Source organism: Folsomia candida, unplaced genomic scaffold (genome assembly GCF_002217175.1).
Source record: "Folsomia candida strain VU population unplaced genomic scaffold, ASM221717v1 Fcan01_Sc017, whole genome shotgun sequence".
In the NCBI taxonomy this organism is placed as follows: domain Eukaryota; kingdom Metazoa; phylum Arthropoda; class Collembola; order Entomobryomorpha; family Isotomidae; genus Folsomia; species Folsomia candida.
Window position 1 is genome coordinate 2,001,216 of NW_019091209.1, and position 19,633 is coordinate 2,020,848.

The 19,633-nt window shown below is 36.7% G+C and overlaps 2 protein-coding genes across 3 annotated transcripts in view; one reads left to right on the plus strand and one right to left on the minus strand.

The window, feature by feature from the left end:
* Nucleotides 1-15,365, plus strand: LOC110856865 (scavenger receptor class B member 1). Of its 2 annotated transcripts, XM_035857520.1 has the most exons (10): nt 1-1,312; nt 9,531-9,622; nt 11,952-12,112; nt 12,182-12,323; nt 12,403-12,884; nt 12,962-13,080; nt 13,155-13,273; nt 13,349-13,474; nt 13,555-13,758; nt 13,828-15,365. In XM_035857520.1, the coding sequence occupies exons 1-10, from the start codon at nt 1,285-1,287 to the stop codon at nt 13,993-13,995; spliced, it is 1,641 nt and encodes a 546-aa protein (XP_035713413.1). In that variant the 5' UTR covers nt 1-1,284; the 3' UTR covers nt 13,996-15,365. The 2 variants fall into 2 exon arrangements, with proteins under 2 accessions (XP_035713413.1, XP_035713414.1); XM_035857521.1 differs by lacking the exons at nt 1-1,312; nt 9,531-9,622 and adding an exon at nt 11,563-11,714.
* The window catches only part of LOC110856864 (N-alpha-acetyltransferase 15, NatA auxiliary subunit), a 21,953-nt gene continuing 17,668 nt past the window's right edge, over nt 15,349-19,633 (minus strand). Inside the window, exons 12-15 of the mRNA XM_022105445.2 lie at nt 16,368-16,447; nt 16,030-16,258; nt 15,856-15,964; nt 15,349-15,775 (exon numbers count right to left, since the gene is read on the minus strand). Of these exons, the coding sequence (XP_021961137.1) occupies nt 15,658-15,775; nt 15,856-15,964; nt 16,030-16,258; nt 16,368-16,447 (536 nt within the window). The 3' untranslated portion in view covers nt 15,349-15,657. The remainder of the gene's footprint in view (nt 15,776-15,855; nt 15,965-16,029; nt 16,259-16,367; nt 16,448-19,633) is intronic.

The window sequence follows — 19,633 nt, forward strand, 5'->3', positions numbered from 1 at the left end:
TTGTCAAACATTCAGTCGTTTTGTAGAAGGGAAACCGTCCACTTGCCACTCACTGCTCGTCCTCATAACTTGTAAAAAAAGCAGTAAATATCTAAATAAATTGTGAATTTTTTTTACTATCGCGTCCCCAGCAGCAGACTTTGAAGGAATATAAATATTCGTGGCACATATTTTCAGTAAGTAAGTATCAGCCCCAAAAGAAAAGTGTCCCATAATAATTTTTCGTCGTCGTCCCTTTTTTTGGTAGCCATCGAAGGCAGTACTGCACGGAGAGATTAGTGAAGAAAGACCAGACCAAACCACCACCAACTTTTTTTGGAGGGTGGGTTTTTGCCGGACTGAAGAAGGGTCTCTGGTAGGGTGTATTTTGTAAAGTCTTTCTTAAAGAGAGGATAGTGGTCGTGGTCGTGGTTGTGTCGTGCATCTCGGGATCAGAAAAAGAAGAAGAAGACCATCATATACCAGGACTTTTGAAGTGGTGGTGGTGGTGCATTATTGTGTTCTTCTTGTTAAAGATTCCTTGTTTGTTGGACGAACGAACGACGGTTAACAAGCTCCGCGTTCATCAGTCGAGTGTTGCAGGTGCAAGGACGAAGACGTACGAGTTTCAGTGGTGGATTGGATTTTTGTCTCATTTTTTAACTGAAAACTAGTGGTTTTAAAAGTTAGGCTTGTTACTTACACGACATATTTTTTGTTTAAGAGGAAAACAATCTGCAAGATTTTGAAATTATCTATTTATTTTTTTCCACGCTGCGAAAAAAGAGCCACGCTGTGAAGAGAACTGTACTTACACGAAGACAAGACAACCTGTTGCTAGATATCATTGAGGTAGACAATCATCCAAACGATTTTTAGAGCATAAAAGTCTTTCTGCCGTGTAGTGAGTGACCACGAAGAAAGACGACAAGATCTGCATAATCGTGATTATCTCTTGTTCTTTTGGTGTCATCATTCTCATCTCATCCGAACGAAAAGGAAGGAACATTTTTGTTGTGAAAAGTTCAAGATTTTACACTTGACTGCTAAAAATAGATGGTTTTGCTCTGAAATAAAACCGAAAGTATTTTCACACATGTAGAAGACGCATAAATACATTGGCTGGCACGATCCTGACCTGAGCAACCTCAACCTCAAAAAATCTGTACGGAAAAAAAATCTAATCTCAACGGTAGCTTGATTTTATTTCTACTTGGACACCATTTTACTACTGGAGGGCTTGTGTTGACTCACGAAGTCGAAACAATTTGGTGCGTGTGTGTGTGACTCAGAGAAAGAAGAAAAATGACGCTCAAGAGGACGATATGCATTTGTAAGTCGTTGCATTTTATTTTATTTTATTTCTTGAAACTTTATTCCAGGAAAAGCACGGGGTGAGTGCTATTAAATAAAATACGGGAAGATAATAATACGGCAGTGCATGTACAACAAGGGGTACTGCTTGCTTGGCTTTGATTGCTTCTTGTCTTCTGTACATGGGAAATTGAGAGGAAAACTAATCTGTAATTTAGTTGAAGAATATTTTTTTCCTGAATGCTTCATTTCGTTTATTATTGGTGTATGTATGTATGACGCGTCGTCATGAAATGTGGAAACTGGACGCTGTAAAATCCACTTTTTCTTAAATATGTATATGCGATAATACAATGGTACTACGAACGAACCTGTCCTTCAATGTCAAACTTTTATCTATCTCTCCAGCAGTGGCCGCGGAAGGGTGAGGGACAATGTCCCCACTGTTGTTCGATGTCCGCATCATCTCTCCATCTTATATATATAAACCCGAACCTCCCCTATCCTATTTATAATGTTAACGTCCCCACGGCTTCCGCGGTCACTGCTATCCAGCCCAATTTATGTATCTGCCTGAACTATATCGTCATCGTCATGTAATAAGATTTACGTTCTCCTCCAAGATTTGCTAATTGGGCGTGTTGTGAGCAAGTTTAGTGATGGATGGATGGATGGACCAATTAATTAATACTCTTATTTTTTGGTTTTTAGCCAGGTTCTCATCGTATAATAAGGAATAGATAATAAATAATATGCACTTTAATTTCGGGGAAGAATTACTTATTAAAGAGCCTGACTGACTGAGAGGCCAGTGCTTTTATTTACTTGGCTATTAAATTTTTGTTGTGACGTGGGTATATTATGACATGACTCACTCATGATGAGGGCATTGTTACCAGTGTAACAATGGGTGATCATATTACGTATGTGGACAGGACAGTTGGTAGTTAGAAAGGTTGACAAAATAGAAGATAAATATTTTTGAGGGAAACTATTTCCGAAAAATATATTTTGATGAAATAAAGCCTACGTGCGTATGTAATCTGTCATCTGTGGGATGTGGAATCAGACTGCTGGAAGGATGGATGAATCTTGAAGATATCTAAAACGAGACCTTATCTCAATAGAATTTTGAGTCATTTTATTACTTGGGTCTAATGATAAGTAGGTTGCTTGTATAGATAACGATTAGGAGAATTATTTAGCTGCACGGTTTAATTTTCTGTAGAATTTAGAGATAAAGTTAACGTATCGAATTGTTCAAACAAAGAACATTCTGTCAGTAAATACTTGACACGAAGGCTTCCATTCCTTCTCCAGAACTAAATATTAAATGTTTTGCTACACCAATTTTATTTAATGGCGACGCAATAATATTGTGTAAATAATTCGGTGTAGAGAGAGAGAGACCATAACAGAAAATAGCTTATCTCAGATTCCAGCAGGAGTCCACTCCACAAACCAACTAAACAAATCCATATTTCTTATCGGGTCATGTTTTCCGTCATAAATTTTTAAGATGCAAAGGAGGAGAAGAGGACTTTATACTTATTTCCTTGTTATTGAAACTTTCAAGGATTTTATGTCCTCCAGTTTGCTCTTGATTTGATCAGTTGATTTCGTTCGTATGGAGTAGAGATGAATTATCTAAACATTTATTTATTTATTATCACTAGACTCGTGTCAATATAGAATTTCAGAAATTTTTGTATTTACAAAAGATGAGGATGAGGAGGAGGGGATAATATTAAAATCTGTATATGAAATCGCAACATCAATCACGCGAACCCTCCCGTAAATAGATTTGACCTCTGGATTTCATTAAACGCATGTGTAATTGCCCATGAGGCGTAAATATATGTGATGATAAATAATATTCAAGTTTATGCTAATATTTATGCTGTAGGAAAGGAAATACATTTAGATATTAATCATAGTCCGATATATTTTAGTGGTTTGGTTAGTGGTCTTGGTTCTGTGGGCATTTCAATTCCAGAAACAAGCTTAGCAAGTCTTCTTTACCAAAGTTATTAGCACGTCGACTTCTCGACCACGACGATGTCACATGACGTGACGATTCGATCCATCCATGAACAAAAACGTATCTACAAAGTGTTGATTGGCACGTTAAACCGTGACGAATGACGAACGATATGGATGAAATGAAATTAAATAATTTTTTCCCATTCCTACATATACTGCAATTAAACACGATCACGCATTATTTTTATTTCTTGGTACGAGATGATTGGAATTGTTTCTTAGCTAGAAATTGGTGTTTAATGAAGAAGGTCTTTTTCCATGGCGCAGGTGAGGAGTCCATTTCTTGGACAATCCATGTGATGACGCATAAAGGAAGAGTTATAAAACAAGTGGAGGAATACGTTTCTTGTTGGTTCACATAATACTATTTGTTGGACTTGGACTTGGACAACGCTATTTTTTACTTGTTACTTATGTGTTCGGAACTTGGTTCTCACGTATTCGTACCTTGTACAATTATTGGCACACGCTATTCACATATTTATTTACATGGAGTGCTGGCTGCACAATTTAATTGAATAACCAGTCGTGATTATTATTATTATTTTGCTGTAGTTTTAGTTTTGAATGTCATCTGATTGTTTTGCCCAGAAATGGAAAATATTGTGAATTTCTTGGTTAGAGCTGCTCGAGATTACATTAATTGTTGGACGTAAGTACGTGACGTGTGAGAAGGTGACACTCTAATTCCCATTCGTCCAAGAATAAGGCTGAACTTGGAATTGAAGAATTGTCATGAATCTTACAATTAATTTAATTTAAGAATGATAAATATGATTTAGTAAAATTTATAAATTGGTGATTTATAAATTTAAATCGTACAGGAAATTTATTTTTTTGAGACATTTTCTTTCATTTCTACTTGAGCCGGAATGTAGTTGATTGACCAACCGCCTCAAGAACTTTGAAACTGCGGCTGCTGCTGCCCGTCTCTCTCCACTCCGATTTATGCACGAGATGCATGCAAATGAGAGGGGTGTGCAAATTTGAGAAAACTTAAATTTCGACACCGTTTTCGAACATTTGAGGAAAGTTGATGCACTAATATTTCCACGTCCTCGTACTGAACACTATAGTAAAAAAATTTCGGCTTCAATTGTTCACCGGGCGGGTGGAAATTATTGCAAAAGTTGGTCCTGTTTGTGTCCTGTTGCTTGATAGACGAGGTGGACGTGCATGTCAGTTGAATTGTTAGGTCGAAATTCTTTCTCTCATCAAAAATGATGTTGAGGAAGTATTAACAAAATCAAAAGATAATTATTTTTCAGAATTGGTCACTTGTGACAAGTTACTTCGAGACTTTTCTAATTCGGAGCACTTTTTTGTGCACCAATTATCTCTCTTTTTTCAAAGAAATGATTTATTTAAATTTATAAATTTGTGATTCGGTTTATTTTCTGGAAGATTTCCCAACACGAAATAATAATATTGCGTAATGGCTTCGTGGTTTTTTGGTGTAATTAAAATTATGTAATTAACCAACCAACCAACATACTTATTCCCTTTTGTGGGGTAAAATTGACGAAATAGTGTATTTTTGTATTGTAGATAAGATAGTGGTTGGTTTTTAGGCACTATTGTTGGCTAGGAGAGTGTAAGCAATCAATGCGAGATTTGGTAATTACAACATCTTTGTTCATTTATTTCTAGCCCGAGCAGGCAGGCAGATAGTAGTGCATTTTTTGCCCCCTTATTTTTTTCAAGCTGTGAGATTGTGAGTTTTAAAAACCCGATTGTGTGAAGGACAATGGTTTGAGATGGATGGATCGTTGTCTGTCGTATCACTTGGTTTTACACTCTGTGTCGTCTAAACATTCGCTTAAAATAAGCGTAACGGATCCCATCAAGAACAAGAAGGCGAATGAGTGTGAGAGGTAAATTGATACGATGGAGATACAGTGTGAGGCAGAAATGGGTACACTTTAGTTAGTTGAACTGATCTGCAAGAAGCTGAAGCAATTTTGAAATACTTTAACAAAAATTTAAGGAAAATTTAATCAAATTTTAGATTTATAAAGCTGCCGTAACATAATAAATATTAATGTAAAAATCATTGAGGAAATCGACACTGTTCTTGGTAATTTCGTAAAATTCACGTAAACTTACAACTTTTACAAATATTTCAACGGAAAATTAGATTAAAATTGTTTGCAAGGTTACTCAGCTAAAGGGTGTCTTTTAAATTTGATGAAGTTTGCAAAATTATTTTATACACATTTTCAGATTTTACAAAGTTACCAAGGCCTCACTTCAGATAAATTTTAGTAAATTAAAAGTTCTTAAATTTTATCCGATTTTAAAATTTAGCTAAATATAACTCTAAAATTTCAACGTAGCGTTGTTCCATTACTTCTGACCAGCACTGTACATACATAGTCGGTTATTCGTATGCATACATACTTATGCGATTTAGTAGAGGAAAATCCTCTCGCAATTTATAATCATGGTTGATCGTATTGTATAGTTTGCAAATTGCGAGATAAAAAACCTATCCACTTCTGCATTCTGTGTCTCACATGTACACACATACATATTTTAGACGTGGGTGGATTGAGGATTGGATGACTGTGTGCATTTAGCTCTACATAAAATTTGGCAATGCTCTTTTCTTTCTTCTACATTTGAGGAATTGCACGGCCCTCGGCTTGAGAAGGGATTAAAAAATTTGCACAAAAGCTAAGCTGAAGAGTTACGAGATTGTCCCAATTTTGCATTTTTACATAGGCCCACCTAACTAATTTGCTGCATGCAGAGGGACGCCTTTTTTCAAGCAGGAACCAACCGAGCCCAATATTTATGACTTAAAGGATTGAATTGACGAAATAATTTTTAGCTGTCCTGACTTCCTCCCCATTTTTATTATGTCTCGCTTATTATTAATAATTTTATTTTGCCTGCGAACCAGGAGGGAAAGTTTCGATCGCCTCAGTTTTGTCTCTCAATTGTGGACTTGTTACGCACAAGTAATTTTATTTAACCTAATTATGCTCAATCGTGGTATGGTATGAAAACCGCACCACGAGAAGCTGTCAACTCCACCGAGAGCGTCGTCGTCACACATAGAATGTAGATAATTTTGTTTTATTTGAAATTCAAAACCACACAGTTTTTCAAGTTCTTCCTGTGAAATTAGAGTGACAGGTTGAAATTAGTCTTGATTTAATAAATGGTACGGCACAAAATTTTACCTCACAGAGAGAAATGTTACAACTATTAAAAAATGTGCGAATTTTTATTCTTGCAAAATGGCATGGCGCATGACTTTTAATATTTGGTATAAAATGGATGATAATCAAGAAAAAAAGTGTGTTTCTAATAATTACGAGTAACGATATGTAGTCGAAATGTTCCATGGCATCGTCATGTCTGTCCGTCCGTCCATACGTCCGTCCGTCTGCTGGTGTATGGCCTTCTTCTTCATCGTGGTCGTGCCGTGGTTAAATTTAGGTTCAATTAACAATCAAATCGAAAGTCATCATCATCATGATGCTAACAAACAATGTCAACACAAACCGAGGCGCAATTTCGATTGAATATATTATCATTACTTGGGGAGAGAATGCATATAGTTAGGAGATTCTCGTTGGGTGGGGTGGATGCCTTAGTGTGAGTGTAATGTCCACGTCCACCCGTGAATTTATAACGCAGAGATTCAGTGGCCGCAGAAGAAGCCGTGGGGACATTAACAGGGGAGGGACGGGTTTATATAAGATGGGGAGATGATGCGAACATCGAACAACCGTGGGGACATTGTCCCTCTCTCCTTCCGCGGACACTGCAAAGATTCATGTGTCCACCACAAATACAAATCTATGATGATGACGATGAGTGATGCGATGCGATGACTAAAATAGAAAAGTGGAAGTAGATCCCAGCAGAGAAAGTTGTGCTGGTGCTGCTCATTAAAGTCCCATTAGATTAAGAGTGGCTTGTTGTTGCCGTTGTCGTCGTTATTGATGTCCTTATCTTCTTCTTGTGGTTTTCTGCTGGTGGTGGTGATGCGTGAGGTTTTGTCGAAGCTTTATTGGGCTGGGACCACTCAGCCAAACGAGACGGGGGCGACGAAGACGAATGCAAATATATCGTCATTGAGTGAACTAGATTGTACAATTAGAAGACAGGCTTCTGTTAAAATAAGGACGACATTTGTACTGATGAGAGGGTTCATTTTCCTTGTTTGTTTTCGCATTTGTTGTAAATTTTGGAGGAATAAGTAAATGTGTCGGATTTATAAATGTGCGAGGGAGGAAGGAATGAATGGAGGTAATAAAACTGTAACGGTCATTTCTGACTACAAATTTGAAACCCTTCTGGAAAAGAACCCTCCCACCATGAAACAAACAGGCCCTTTTTTCTAGATACGTTTGGGTAGATGAACTGTATAACGATTGATAGGTAGATAGGTACAGATTTAGACCCTGTTGTTTGCTGCCTTGCCTTGTAGGGAAAGGTTTTCGAGGTGTCTGCAGTCTCTTTCTTGGGTACATTTATTTCTGTTCGTGGTGAATTTAAGGACTTGTTTGAGGAAGGGAGGTTAAGGACTTGTGGAGTCAGACAAGAACCTTCTTATTCTTCTGCTGAGATGATTTTAGGGCATTTCATACCTTACATTTTATTCCCCTACAATTCATATTCTCACATTTCATTCCCCTGCCCACCATTAATTTGGATAAGTGTAAATAAGTGGGATACTGAATGGCGGGCTGTGCGGGGCATGAACGGTAGGGAACGAAATGTGTTAAGTAAGTGAGGCCTCGGAGTCCGACGCCTCACTGCTAACTCTTACGGGAACTAACAAGAAACCGTAAAAATGTTCCCTTGGCTGCGATACGTTTACGTGGCTCGAGAAATATAAAAAGCGAGGATATTAAGTTCGGGATGAAATATGAGGACATGAATTGTGTGGGGACGAAATGTGGCAGACGGATGGTGTGGTCTGCTCTTTTTTCGTTTCTGGTCCAGAAGTGGACCCTCCCTGTTTTTGACTCCTTATTCTTCTCCTCATGAAAATCCACTTCCTTTTTCAGCAACAGATTTCATTTCACTCACCAACTCCCAAATAGCAATGGTCCATTGTTAACTCCTAATTTGGTACACATTCCATTCCATTCCATATTTTGTACATGGGAACGTGCCAAAGTTACATTTGTGTGTATTTATTATTAGAAAATAGGAACGATTCCCATTACGAATCTCGTCAGATAATGAGATGCAAATGATGCATGTGTGCATATAAGCAGAGTCTTCTTAATGAAGCGTCACTGCCTTTTGGTCAATTTGTTCTCCCCTGGACACAAATATCTAATTGTATTGCATCGAGACAAACATAGTTTTGAATTGACCTTCATGCTCAGGTGTGAGTCAAGTGTGGGTGAAACCCAACGTATTTGTAATGTAATGTTAAATTTAAATATCTGCACAAAGGCAGCAACTCTGATCTGGTCTGGTCATCATCATTACCTTAATTAGTTCCTTTCACGTATGTATATTTTACGAGTTTTTTTGTACATGTTGCATCATAAAGTCATCACCATCATGGTAATCCATTGGAATAAATAAATAAATAGGAAAACATTTCCAGAATGAAAATGTCTTTGTCTTTTTGTGACGACGTGTTTTAATGCGGGATCAGTGGCCGCGGAACGGTCCCCGATTGCTCGATGTCCGCATCATCTGCCCATCTTATATAAACCCGGCCCTCCCCCCATCCTACAATGCTAATGTCCCCACGGCTTCCGCGGTTACTGTGCGGGATACACTTTTCAGCCATGTACATAAAATCTCTATCGACCACACACTGAAGAAAAGTGAGAGGATGTAGTAATTATTTAAAAATTCCTACCCGTCTATTAGTTAGTCAGCAGCAGGACGAAATGTCAAAATATGACTATGACTTGCACTGGTTTTACCATTTTTTTGCATGTGCTAATGAATGACTGGGGGCTGAATGAATCAGAAGGAAATAATGCTACCTACACTTATTTGCAAACAGCTACTGGCTCGCCAATTTGTTGGGGATTATGGCATGTGCAAATATCATTAATGTAAATATGTATGTACATGCGTTTAATTAGTATGTCCCTTTTTTTAATCCAATTCTAAGAAGGGTGACGAGCTGGCATGTTTAAAAGGGGAAATAATTTTGTAACATTTTTTAAACCTTAATGATGACATTTTTTTATTATTTATTACAGCAATCGCCATCATTCTTGGCATCCTGTTCCTAGTTCTGGGAGTTCTGATTGTGCTCTTCTTCAGAGCTTTGGTCGACGCTTTTATCGCCGGGGTAAGTCTTTTTCACAAAAAAGAAATAATGTTTCAGTAATTTCCATCAATTTGGAAATAAATTTTGACAGACATGAAAACAAAACGAGATAGTTGATAGTGTCGTCCATCAAGTGACAGGTTTTTTGATGGGAGAAGGAATAAATAAATGACTTGTCGCACGACAAGGGGCACGATAATTATGCATATTAGTGGGCAAAGTGGTAGTGGAAATGAGACATTAAGGTCACGTCGATATATTCATGGTTAAAAACTGGACGAGATGAGACACATATGCATTTATTGAAACCTGCTTGATCCGATCAAACGAAACCAAAGTTCACCATTAAAATTTATTAAGTTAAGAAATTGAGGCGAATTAATGACATCGAGAGACAAGACATGACACATGTGTGTGTTTTACATACGTCAAATTGGGCGAGTAAGTCGACTTGAAAAATTTGCGGTTGCAGAAACCAAACCAAATCAAATCAAGCAAGTTGGCCGAATTTGCGTACATAAATGGCAAAGGAAAAGAAAAGGGTTTGCATTGATATTAGGGTGTCCCAACTTTGTAAAAAAAATCGCTTTTTCCGCTCACGATTTTTTCGCTCTTTTTGTAAACCGCACTGCGCATGCGATTCCGATCTTTTTTCCGCTTTTTCTGCTCAAAAATAAAATCTACTTTAAGATGATTTTTTCGCTCTTTTTACTACTTTGAGTGAAAAATCAGTCTCTCAGAGACATGTTTAAGGGGACATCGCCCGATTTTGATGCCCTATGGAATATATTGCAATATCAGGTGAGTGTATGAAAAGTGAGGGAGGATTTTATTCCATTGCCCCACCTGCGCCCGCCACACCCCCTGAAAAGCATTGCAACCACTAAAACTACCGCATTCAAACCTTTGCCAAAAATCCTATTTTCATCCCATTTTGGTAATTTTTGGATTTACATGATCTTAGATAGTTGTTTTATCATATCCAACATGAAGCAAATTTAAATTTTAAAAGAAACTCGAAAGTTTCCTGACCACCCATTCTCTGCTCCTGAGTATTCAAGCGATAAAAAATCGGGACAGTCAAGTATTGAGCGAAAAAAGCGGATTTCAGATTTTTTAGCTTTTCGCTTTTTCAGATCTTTTTTACAAACTTGGGAGACCCTATTGTTCCAAAAAATTAAGTTCTCAGACGAGAATTAGTTGGATTACTTATTAAGATTTTATAGTATTTGCATTTTAAGAGAATAACTTGCAATATGCAATTTTGTGATGCATGAAAACTAATTGCAACATCCGGTTTTATCTTCTTGACCATCGCGAGCGAGTATTTATGTAGTTCTTGGAGGTAAAAATTTGTGTGTAGACCGTACATACGTACGTATTGTCAAACGTTCTGTCGTGCCTGGGTGCCTTATGGGGTCGACGATTCAAAACGGCGAAGAGTAACTAAATATATATGTACGTACTGCAGTTAATGTTACGTCACATTGCGTTAATAAATACGCATACAGTTGAAATTTCTTGAGGGGAGTTGTATAGGAAATTTATAAACTATGATGAGTTTCTTAGCGAAGACGATCTTTTTGATTTTTTTTAGATATTTTTTTTCACTACTTGCGACGGAATGTTGTTGACTGACCTTTACTTAATTTAGGAATGATAAGTATGATTTAGTTAAATTTATAAATTGGTGATTTATAAATTTAAATTGTACAGGAAATTTATTAAGGGAAGACAACATTTTTTTATTTTGGAGATGTTTTTATTTTTTATTACTACTTGAGACTGACCAACCGCCTCAATACCTTTGAAACTGCGGCTGCTGCTGCCTGTCTCTCTCCACTCCGATTTATGCACGACATGCAAATGAGAGGGGTGTGCAAATTTGAGAAAACTTAAATTACAACACCGATTTCTAACATTTGAGGAAGATTGATGCACTAATATTTCCACATCCACTTGCTGAACACTACAATAAAAAATGTTCGGCTTCAATTGTTCCCCGGGCGGGTGGAAATGACTGAAAAGTTAGAATTTGTTAGTGTAGTTGGTTTTGGGGAGTGGGTTGAAGTCCATGCCAGTGAAGTCGTCTAGGTACGATTTTGCTGGTCAGGTAAATAGCATCTTTTTGATAGCATCTTGCAGATGCAATAAACAAATTCAAAAGTTAATTATTTCAACGATTTTCAGCATAATCAGAATTAACATCGATTATTTCTGACTTGTTATTCCGCGACTTGTATACACACTTTTTTCAATTCGCAGCATTTTTGCGCACCGATTATTTCACTTTGTTTTTTTACGAATTAAAAAATTGTGAAAATTAACAAGTTTTTTGTATCTATCGCAGGAACTCCCACTTCGCCAAGGGTCGCAGACGTTCGAACTGTGGAGTAAACCTCCCGTGCAGCCGATGCTAAAAGTCTACTTTTTTAATGTGACCAATCATAAAGACTTTTTAGAGAATGGGGCGAAACTTCACGTGAAGGAAATTGGACCTTACGTGTACAGGTGGGTGGTAGTAAATAGATGAGTAAATTGTGGGTGGAAAATTATGCTAATTTTGTTTTAACTTTGTAGCGAGAAATGGGAGAAAGTTGATCCCGTCTGGCATCCAAATGGGACACTTTCGTACCGGACAGTCAAAAACTTTACGTTCGAGCCAGAGTTGTCGTTTGGGTCGGAAGCAGATTCAGTCCTGCTGCCAAATCTGCCCATGCTGGTATTTAATTAATTATTATGATATCAAATGTGGTCCATTTTATTAAAAAAAAAATTATGTCATTAATTTTTTCCTCCAGGCTGCCGTTTCTCAAATGGGACATTCCACAAAGATCGTGAAGAAGGCGGTGTCGACGATTTTGGATGTGTTGAAAATGGAGCCGTTTTCCGTGCACACGGTGAAAGAATTGCTTTGGGGGTATGACGACCCTCTCCTCAAGTTGGCGAAGGGAGTTCTGCCCGCAGATAAGCGATTCCCATACGACCAGTTCGGCTTCTTTGTGGGGAAGAATAATACGCCGAGTGAGGTGTACACGGTTCTCACGGGGAGAGAAGAATTGGTGGACTTTGCCAAGATTAAGATTTACGGGGGCAAGGACAACTTGGGGGTTTGGGGGACGCCAGACTGTAACGCGATCAAAGGTTCGGATGGGACCGGATTTCCTGCCATGCTCACGGAAAACTCGACGGTTTTCATTTATCAGCCCGATTTCTGCCGTTCTCTCGAACTTCGTGTGAAGAATAGGCAGCCACAGAAGCATGAAGGGTTTGAGACGTTGAGGTGCGTACATATTTTACATTGGTCAGTTTGTATCTGAACCTAGGATTTTTTAAAAACTTGATATTTTGTGTTATCAGATTCCAACCTGCCGATCACGTTTTTGGAAGTGTGGAAGACTATCCGGAAAATAAATGTTACTGTGAAAACGCTAAATGTGCACCACGTGGAGTTTTCAACGTATCTCATTGTCAATTCAGTGAGTAAAATTTTGTTACATGCAAATTTATGTTTGGATAGACAGTTTTTTTTAGTGATTATTAATTTTTATAGATTCTCCCGTCTTCCTTTCGTGGCCACATTTCCTGAACGCAGATCCAAAACTGTCCGAGAATATCGTCGGTCTTAACCCTAAACCAGAACTGCACACTTTCTACGTTGACATTCAACCGGTAAGTGATTCGTTACAACTAAAATGTGCTGTCTAAATATGCATATGTTCCATTTTGTTCTTTTAACCCTGGCAGAAATTGGGCCTCGCAATGCAAGCCAAGGGTCGTGTCCAGATCAACATTCAAATGTCCAAGGTTGACGAAATTCCACAAACTGCAAACTTGACGGACTTGCTCATTCCTATCGTTTGGTTTGAAGACGTAAGTCACATTTGACACGTGATTAATTAGGATTTATAATTTCCATAATTTTTAAAATATGTAAATGTACTTATCTTCAGGGTATCGAACAACTTCCTCCCGTCGTGTTGGGTCTCCTCCGACAAGCCATCAGCATGCCAGAAGTGGCGGAAGCTGCCCTCTCCTACATTCTTTTCGTCATCGGAGGGCTCCTCATCGTCGGAGGTATCATGTACTTTATCAAGTACTCGTACGGCAGGACGAACAAGCTCGCCTCCTCGACAAACCACCCCCCTCATTCCAAGGTATAGACGAAAAAAAACATACTTTTTATTAAACCTCTGGTGCAAATCTGTCTGTTATTTTTTCAACAGGTCGACACATTCCCCGTAAAGGGAGAGAAGGACAATGAGAAGAACGGTGTGAACGGGAAGCACCAGTACAGCAACTCAGTCGAGATGGAGGACAAGGTGATCATCACGAGTAAGGACGAGAAGCCAAAAAATGGACTGAATAAGGAAGTCGAATCAGCTATGACTTAAAGAGTCACTCACTTATTACATACTTTTTTTGTTGAAATGTTACCATTTTTGTTCTTCCTATCCTCATAGTTTTTAAGATTATATCTTTTTTTTAAATACAATTCGAATTCCGTCCTCGTGTGGCTACTATGCATTTAAAAGTTAAGCCAGACCTTCGCAATTATAAAAGTTCTTACATCCCTAAATCCTAATCGTACTGGTATTTTTTTCTTTTTCGGGTAAACTATTATAATATTAGTGATTTTAAAAAAAAGTGTGTAACGTAATGTCAGTGCGCCAACCAGTGCCATATTTATGAGAAACCGACATGACTTAAATCTTTATCATTATAAGGTAAATATCAATTAAGAAGAAGACGTTTTTTATTATGTTAAAACTTTTGCATAAAAAATGTGATAGTGAACAAGCGACTGTTCCAATTTTTTTTGTAAAGTCCAAGAAGTTTCAACAAAGACTAATTAATTCAATCATGTATTAGTATTATAATTAATTGTAATTATATTTCGCATCCTTTTTTGCTCAAAAACTGATCTATTTGTTTTTATGTAAATTTTAAACGTATTTTTCTCACGATTTTACAAAATTTTATGGGATAATTTTTTTACCAGATTGAAAAATCTCCTTGTTGCTACAAATACTAAATATGGACGTTTTCAGCGAGTGAGGCACGTTCTTCGCTGCGTAGGATTTGTGTATATTCGCAATTTTTTTAGTCTATTAATGTATTTAGCACTTCTTGATGAGATGAAAATGCTGCTGTTGAATCGTTCAGTGAAAACAGCCGAGTCATTATATTCATTAAATGTTAATTCTTTAAAGTTTGCTGATATTTTCATTTCGTACACGATTCGGAGAAAACTCTCATCATCAGTGTAACAAAATAAACTTGTTCCTCCGCCATGCAATTTTTTTTCAACTACTTACTTAGCAAACTTTCTTATATGAAATTTTTTGTTCCTGATGTTTTTTTTCAATTATTATTATTTTTACGAAAAAGTGACAAAACAGAGAATCAAATCTATGCCATACATACCCTCTGCTGAATATTGTAAACTTTTAATTCCTCTGTAAAATGCAGATATAAATATATTTAAGGTTTGGTTAATTCATGATAAATAAGATGTAAATATATTTAGTCGATGGCTGATGATGATGATAGTTGGTTAAATCTAAATTAATTGTATGAGTAGGAGTGAGTGTGTAGCACCGAGAAGAACAAGACCTACATATTTTTGGGAAGGAAGAAGGTGTCAAGAAGTTAAATTTATACGTTGCGTATAAGATTTTTATCCATGAAAAAAGTTCTATCTGTATTATTGTTCCATTATGTTTAATAATAAATAAAGTACAATGTTTTGTTGACAAGAAGATATTAAAAGTCTGGGCTTTTTCTTCCTTTACTTTTTAACTTTCACGAACAACATTCAGGAACAATATTTTAAGAACACGAAGGAATTTTGAATTCATTTACATGAAGGAAAAAAAAACTTAAATATAAGAGATTGATAGGATTGACAAAAAAAGGAGGAAATATTGTGTACAGATTCATGGGTATGGCTCGGTCGATTTCTTCATTATAATGAGAATACAGTAAAAACTAATCCTGATGAGAAAGAGAAATATTATTAAATAATTATTATTAGTAGTAGTAAATCGTTTAGCTTAATTATTGATTTGTTCTTCCACGTTGAGTTTGAGCTGTTCCAAGTTCACTGTGTTATAAATTTTATCCATTTCTCGCTTCATGAAATCTGGTAAGGGACTTGGTAAGAAATTGACTCTGAAAATAAGAAAAAATTATGTTAAACACGAAAATCTAGGAATTTTGAAACTTATTTTCTTTACGAATTAATCACATACTTTTTCTCCATTGAGGTATGAAATAGTAGCAAAAATTTTTGAAGTTGAGGGTGTCTCGAGTCCACCGACAAGGCTCGCTTGATACTTTGCAACATCAGTAAAGGTTTCTCTGCAAAGAGTGATCAACAAATTAAATAGTGTCCAATTTTTGACAAGTTGACACTGACAACTCACCTTTTCTGCTGTAGATCTCATACGCTAACAAGTGCGTATCTATCTTACTTGCAGCGAAAGATTGTAACGGAATAAGAAATCGTATTGCTTGCTGTAATGGGTCAGAAACGGAAGCTAATTTTTCTGGCATGAGTTCTTCCGAGGGGGGCGGATGAGCTTCGCCATCTTCGCCCGAGGCCTGCTTCGATTTTGCGTGATGCTCCTTCTTCTCAGCAATTGCAGCGGCGGCCTGACATGAAAATAAAAAAAATCATGTCGTTAATATAAATCAGTTTGTAAATGTTTGATGTTTCCTGAGTTGAATTAATTCGAGGTGTGGTACTTGGACGGACACCTACCTGTTGCTCCATTTCTGCCTTCTTTTTAGCCTTTCGCTGCTTGTTTTTCACCTTCTTCAGTTCAGCAGGAGTCAAGTTTTCTGAAATAAAACAAACATCATTTTCAATTACATAATAGATAATTTGCATTGCGTAAAAAAAAATAATGGTAATAATATTCCGCGCAAGAAGGGGCAATAAACAGGGTCTGATTGGCCGCTGGGTCAATTAAATATTTTAAAACAAGTTTAAGATTTACAACGTCATAAAAATTACGACTACTATTTATAACATTGCATTCTTCAAAAGGTGTATATTCCAGACGGGTATGAAAAACTGTCATTTGTTGTAAGCTTTAAATTTATGTAACGAGCAGCAACATCACAGACCGAATTAAGTCACATTTCTCATTCATTCATTCATTCATTTTTGGTCGAGAATAATGTTAATCGCATTGCGTGAGCCAAACCAAACCACATTCTTTCGAATAGTGTCCCATTCTCGGCATAAACTAAATGCCACCCACGAGCATTAAAGCTTATATACGCGTATAAATAAATAAATAAATGAGTAGTAGCAAAGTTGTAAAGGAAAAAAAATGTGTAAGAGAAACTTTAAAGTACGACGACATGATCCTGATACAAGTACTAAATTAGGTCCTTAAATAGTTAAAAATGTGGCAAACTTGTTGATAACAAGGTAAATTAAAGTAAAGCGTTGAGCCCAAGTTTTGCATTTTATTTAGCAAAGAGAGCGAATGTGTATTAATAAAATGTGCAGTCCACGCAAACTTCATCCCTTACTTACTTGGCCTGCAGGTCTGTCTCACTTCTTAACTATTTTCTAATCACCAACCACGAACGTGTGGAAGTAAATGTGTACTTTGCAGAACGAACAAACATTTCCTATTTCTAACCTTATTAAATATCAGGCAAATTAACGCCCCTCGAAATTTCGTACTAATCGCTCCTTTTTAAATAAATACATATCTCTCTCTCCCAATATTATGTACAAAAAAAAATAATGCGTATCGTATCGGGAAAAAAACTAATAAAATCAACAACACGAAAATAAAGCTAATAAAAATTTCAGTGTAGACACACCTCGCTAAATTATCTGTAACTCAGGCTCGGTGCAATGATTGTATTGCATAATGATTGTAGTAAATTGATATATTTTATGCTCCCCTGCCAAGCCGTGTGCCAGAGATATGGGCCATTTCTCATCTCGGAAGGATGGATGACAGCCAGCAGCAGTAGAAGTAAGAAAAGTTGCAGAAGTGCGAAATCAAAATGTAAATAGGAACCGTAATAAAAAAAAACGAGCCTATTTTTTCATCTTATTGGATCACTCACACTATATTTTTTATTATTATTCATAATCAGTGCACACCACGATTATTGCGAGTAATTTTTATGATTCTCTACCCCTGACAATGCGAAGGAATGGAATATAAGACTTTGTTACAGATGATGATTTAATAATGAAATTGGACGTGTCAAACAAAACGCGCTGTAATTTTATAAGGGCACATGAACAAATGAAATATTGTTTTCAGTCTGGTAACTACATTCTCATGCAGCGTTTTTTGAGGAGGTGTGTAACAGTAACAGTGTTTCTGCTGTTAAAAACCATCTGCATAAAATTATGCATATAAATGTTTTTAAAGGTTTGATAACACCGTTAAGAATTCATGAAAATGATAACAATCATTAAGTGCAAGTATTGTAATGTTGGAATTTTTCTAAACGTTTGACTAATTAAGAAATCGTTCCGCAATTTTATGGTATTTTCCTCATCACCTTAGTATTTTAATGCCAAACGACTTTTCAGTTTTTAATATAAAAAATGAAATGAAAATTTTCAAACCCTGGTGGAATTATAACTCGAAATTTAGATAAGTAAATCTTGCCCCGATTTGACAGGGAATGGAAATATAAAATTTCTTCAAAATATAAAATTCCCTACATGCATTACATTTCATGCACTTATATGCATTTTGTGCACTTTTATGCACCATACACGCATAAAAATAATAGTGCGCACAATTACACCGTGTAACATATAAGTACAAGTAATCGTTACCTAATTCCTCTGAGAGAATTTGCGAGATTTACATCTAAAATTAATATGTCACTCCTCCTGCCGTGCTTTGAAACTAGAGTGCATGCTGCTCTACAAAGTGGTCGCATTTATTATTAACATACACGACGACGACGTCGACGACAACGTTGATAAATGCACAATCACATGCAACCACGACTGATAAATAAACGGCCTGATTCTAATTTTAATTAGTGTTAAATTTTTAGTAGAAAGCGACCAACGAACAAACGTGCAAACTAAACAGTGAGCAGGTTAAGCTTTTGTGTGGAAGCAAACAAAGGAAAAAAACATACGAAGGGCATCATTTCAAATCTCTGAGAAAACAAGACAATTTGATTTTAGTCGTTATTATTATCGACGAATGGCCGCACACAAGTTCAGCCAGCTTCTTTTTTGGTATCTTATGCAACATAAAAATTCAGATCGACACTGAAATTGTTCCAACTTTATCATTTTCAAACGAGCATTTGAGGATGTTTGTTGCTGGCCTTTTCCAAGGCTGCTAAAAATTCTTGCCATCATTTCACATGCACACAACGAAACTATTATTACTTTACAGTAGGTAAACTTGAATTGTTACAAGTATTATTTTAACGACGTTGTATATAAACCTGTGCTTTATATTCAACAACATGACATCCACTTCTCTCGTCGGTAGTGGTAGTATTAGCATCCATTATTATGCATTAGAAGGACTTTTACATAAGAACAATTACCTCAAATTAAGGCATTCTTCTCTCATATAAATCTTATCCGGCCTGAAAGAGCTAGGCCACTGTCAACGTTTAAACTTAAACTATTAAAATGCGAGTAGTGAACAGGGCAAAATTGGTGCTACTGATGACTGAGTCATGTTTAATAAGAAAGAAAAAAATAACAAACATACGCCGCCTGCATAGCGATGAGATGCATGTGCACACGTTTAGAGCACATGTTACGCATTATTATTATGATCCACTACACATACATGACAAATTATTTGATTTTATGACGCTCACATCCCACACCCCCTGCCGAGATTGGCTGCACCTTTACAAATATGGATGGAGGACTTGTGCATGATGTAAAATAAAATTGAGCCATTTGAGATTGAATAATATGCGAAATAATTAAGTCGGACGGATAAAATATTGAAGTTTGAGAGAGATAACGCTGACACGATGAAGAAAATTGGTGATTTA